Genomic DNA, 2,542 nt, shown 5'->3' with positions numbered 1-2,542 from the left:
GACATTGAATCTGACGTTTCTAGGAGTCCATTTTTTTCCGCGATATTACTCGTATTTTGTTAGTCATTGATTGAGTCGAAAAATACAGATTTTTTTTCTTTTTCTGAAAAATTTAATTTTTTTTCAATTATGTCACTATTGAAGTAAGAGAACAACATGATATCGGAAAAGATACAACGACAAATCTGTAATACATATTTTATTGGGTAGCACTAACTTAATCGTCCATTATTTTTCGCTTACAGGACAGCATGCGGGTCGATGATTTATCGTTCACAGGGTGAACCGCGAAATCCTAACGTACGACTCGTGAAACGCCGGTAAATCCAGCGATCGATGCTTTTGAGCCCGCATTCAATGGAGAACGAAATTAGCGAGCGCGGCATTGACAACCGCTTTGTTCGTCTGTCACGCGAACGTTCCCGCGATAAATTTGCACCGGCAACCGTAGCGTTTCGTGTAAATGCCAATCAGCTGCATAATTATCGGTCACGAGCCACTGCGGTGGCCCGAAATTGTTTCGATTCCCTTAATTGGAATTTTATACAGAAAATAAGCTGCCTGCGTTAAATAATGTATTAGTCGCACTCTCCCTAATTCGTTTCCGATAAACCGGATCTTGAAACTGAAGTTGTAACGGCCCGCAAATTAGACGTCCGTGGGATATCCGTGCACGGTGGACTGTAATAATCGGCAATCACGGTGAGACTTAATCATTCCTACCGCGCCTCGGCGAAGAAAGAATAGATTAGAGACGTCGCCCGTGACTAATGGCGCTGTTGCGTGCTAAGAGGAGAGAAAAGCGAGAGGGAAAAAAACAAATCCGTCCGCGATTGCCCTTTGAAAACCGTGGATACCTTTCCAGAGTGAGACTCGTGCTCGAGAGAGAGAGAGAGAGAGAGTGAGAGAGAGCCGAGTCGGTAGATACTTTGAATATCGGACGAGACAACAGCCGTTTCTCGATGTCTGCCGCAGGTGGATGCCCCGCTCCGCTATGAGGCCGGCCGAGGGTGACCCATCGGAATGCATTTTGGTGGTCGGCGTATCCAGATCGAAAATGGCCGTCGCTTTTCTGTCAGTCGCCTTGCTGTCTCTCTTTCTCACCTTCCACATACTCTACGACAGCGCCGTTTACAGTCTCCACGCGGTTTCCGCCGTCGAAGGACGCACGGTCGAGCTGGTCTCTCAGGTACGTGCTTCGTGTCTCGTAACAAAAATACGTGTCACTTATCTATTTCCAAAGACAGAACGGCTTGCCATGTATGATGGATTCACGGTAGGTACACGCGACGCCGCCTCTTCTCTTCTCCAACTCCAAGGTTCACTTCCCGCGCACGAATCGCCATCTTCCCCAGGCCATTATCATCGGCGTACGCAAGTGCGGCACGCGGGCATTGCTGGAGATGCTCTTCCTGCACCCGCAGATACAGAAGGCCGCCGGCGAGGTTCATTTCTTCGATCGCGACGACAATTACGGAAAGGGTCTGGAATGGTACCGTCGGAAGATGCCCTACTCCTTCAAAGGCCAGATCACTATCGAGAAGAGTCCTAGCTACTTCGTGACGCCCGAGGTGCCTGAGAGAATTCGCGCGATGAACGGCAGCGTCAAGTTGCTGCTGATCGTACGAGAACCAGTCACCCGGGCGATATCGGATTACACGCAATTGCGCACGCACGCTGCAACCGCGTCTACATTGACCAACGGTATACCGCAACAACAGCAGCAGCAGCAGCAACAGCAGCAGCAGCAGCAGCAGCAGCAAGTGGCGCGTACATTCGAAGAGCTCGTTATGCGACCCGACGGTACCATCAACGAGTCCTACAGACCGGTCGCCATATCCCTCTATCACACCTATATGCATCGTTGGCTGGAAGTGTTCCCCAGAGAGCAGATTCTCATAGTAAATGGCGATCAATTGATCGAGGATCCGGTGCCTCAGCTGCGCCGAATCGAGAATTTCCTCGGGCTGGAACCGCGTATCGGTCGGCACAACTTCTACTTTAACCACACCAAGGGGTTCTACTGCCTGAGAAACGATACTTCGGAGAAGTGTCTGAAGGAGAGCAAGGGGAGACGTCATCCGCGCGTCAGTCCGATGGTCGTGACGAAACTGAGGAAGTTCTTCAACGAGCACAATCAACGCTTCTACGAACTCGTCGGGGAGGATCTCGGCTGGCCGGAGGAATAACCATCGTGGAAAATCCGGACTCGTTCGTTACGCGACGCAAGTCGCGCGTGCATCCAGCGGCGGGCATGATCGTTCAAAAATCAAATATCTTGTCGTCCTCACTGAAGAGATGTCTCTTCGCCGTTTATCGATGGAATTAACCAACGAATCGATAGTCGACTGACATCGTCAACTCATTCGTAGACTCTTCGGGATTACATCGTACCGACCGTAGCGATATTCTTCGGGGGATACACCGACAAGGATAAGTAATTTATTATTGATTATCGATTCCTTTATTCTCGATAAAGAGGTATAATACGTTGATGAGAGTGTACAGGCGCCGTTTATTAGCGGATGCATACGAGGCCAGC

General features: G+C 49.8%; 1 protein-coding gene across 1 annotated transcript in view; it reads left to right on the top strand.

The window, feature by feature from the left end:
* The window catches only part of LOC108746824 (heparan sulfate glucosamine 3-O-sulfotransferase 5), a 37,373-nt gene extending 35,184 nt beyond the window's left edge, over positions 1-2,189 (top strand). The window contains exons 4-5 of the mRNA XM_018483806.1: positions 976-1,189; positions 1,281-2,189. Of these exons, the coding sequence (XP_018339308.1) occupies positions 976-1,189; positions 1,281-2,189 (1,123 nt within the window). The remainder of the gene's footprint in view (positions 1-975; positions 1,190-1,280) is intronic.
* The last annotated feature ends 353 nt before the right edge of the window (positions 2,190-2,542 follow it).

Source organism: Trachymyrmex septentrionalis, unplaced genomic scaffold (assembly GCF_001594115.1).
Source record: "Trachymyrmex septentrionalis isolate Tsep2-gDNA-1 unplaced genomic scaffold, Tsep1.0 scaffold19, whole genome shotgun sequence".
Lineage (NCBI taxonomy): Eukaryota > Metazoa > Arthropoda > Insecta > Hymenoptera > Formicidae > Trachymyrmex > Trachymyrmex septentrionalis.
The sequence above is the reverse complement of the archived record's forward strand: the minus strand, read 5'-3'. Positions and strand labels throughout refer to the sequence as shown.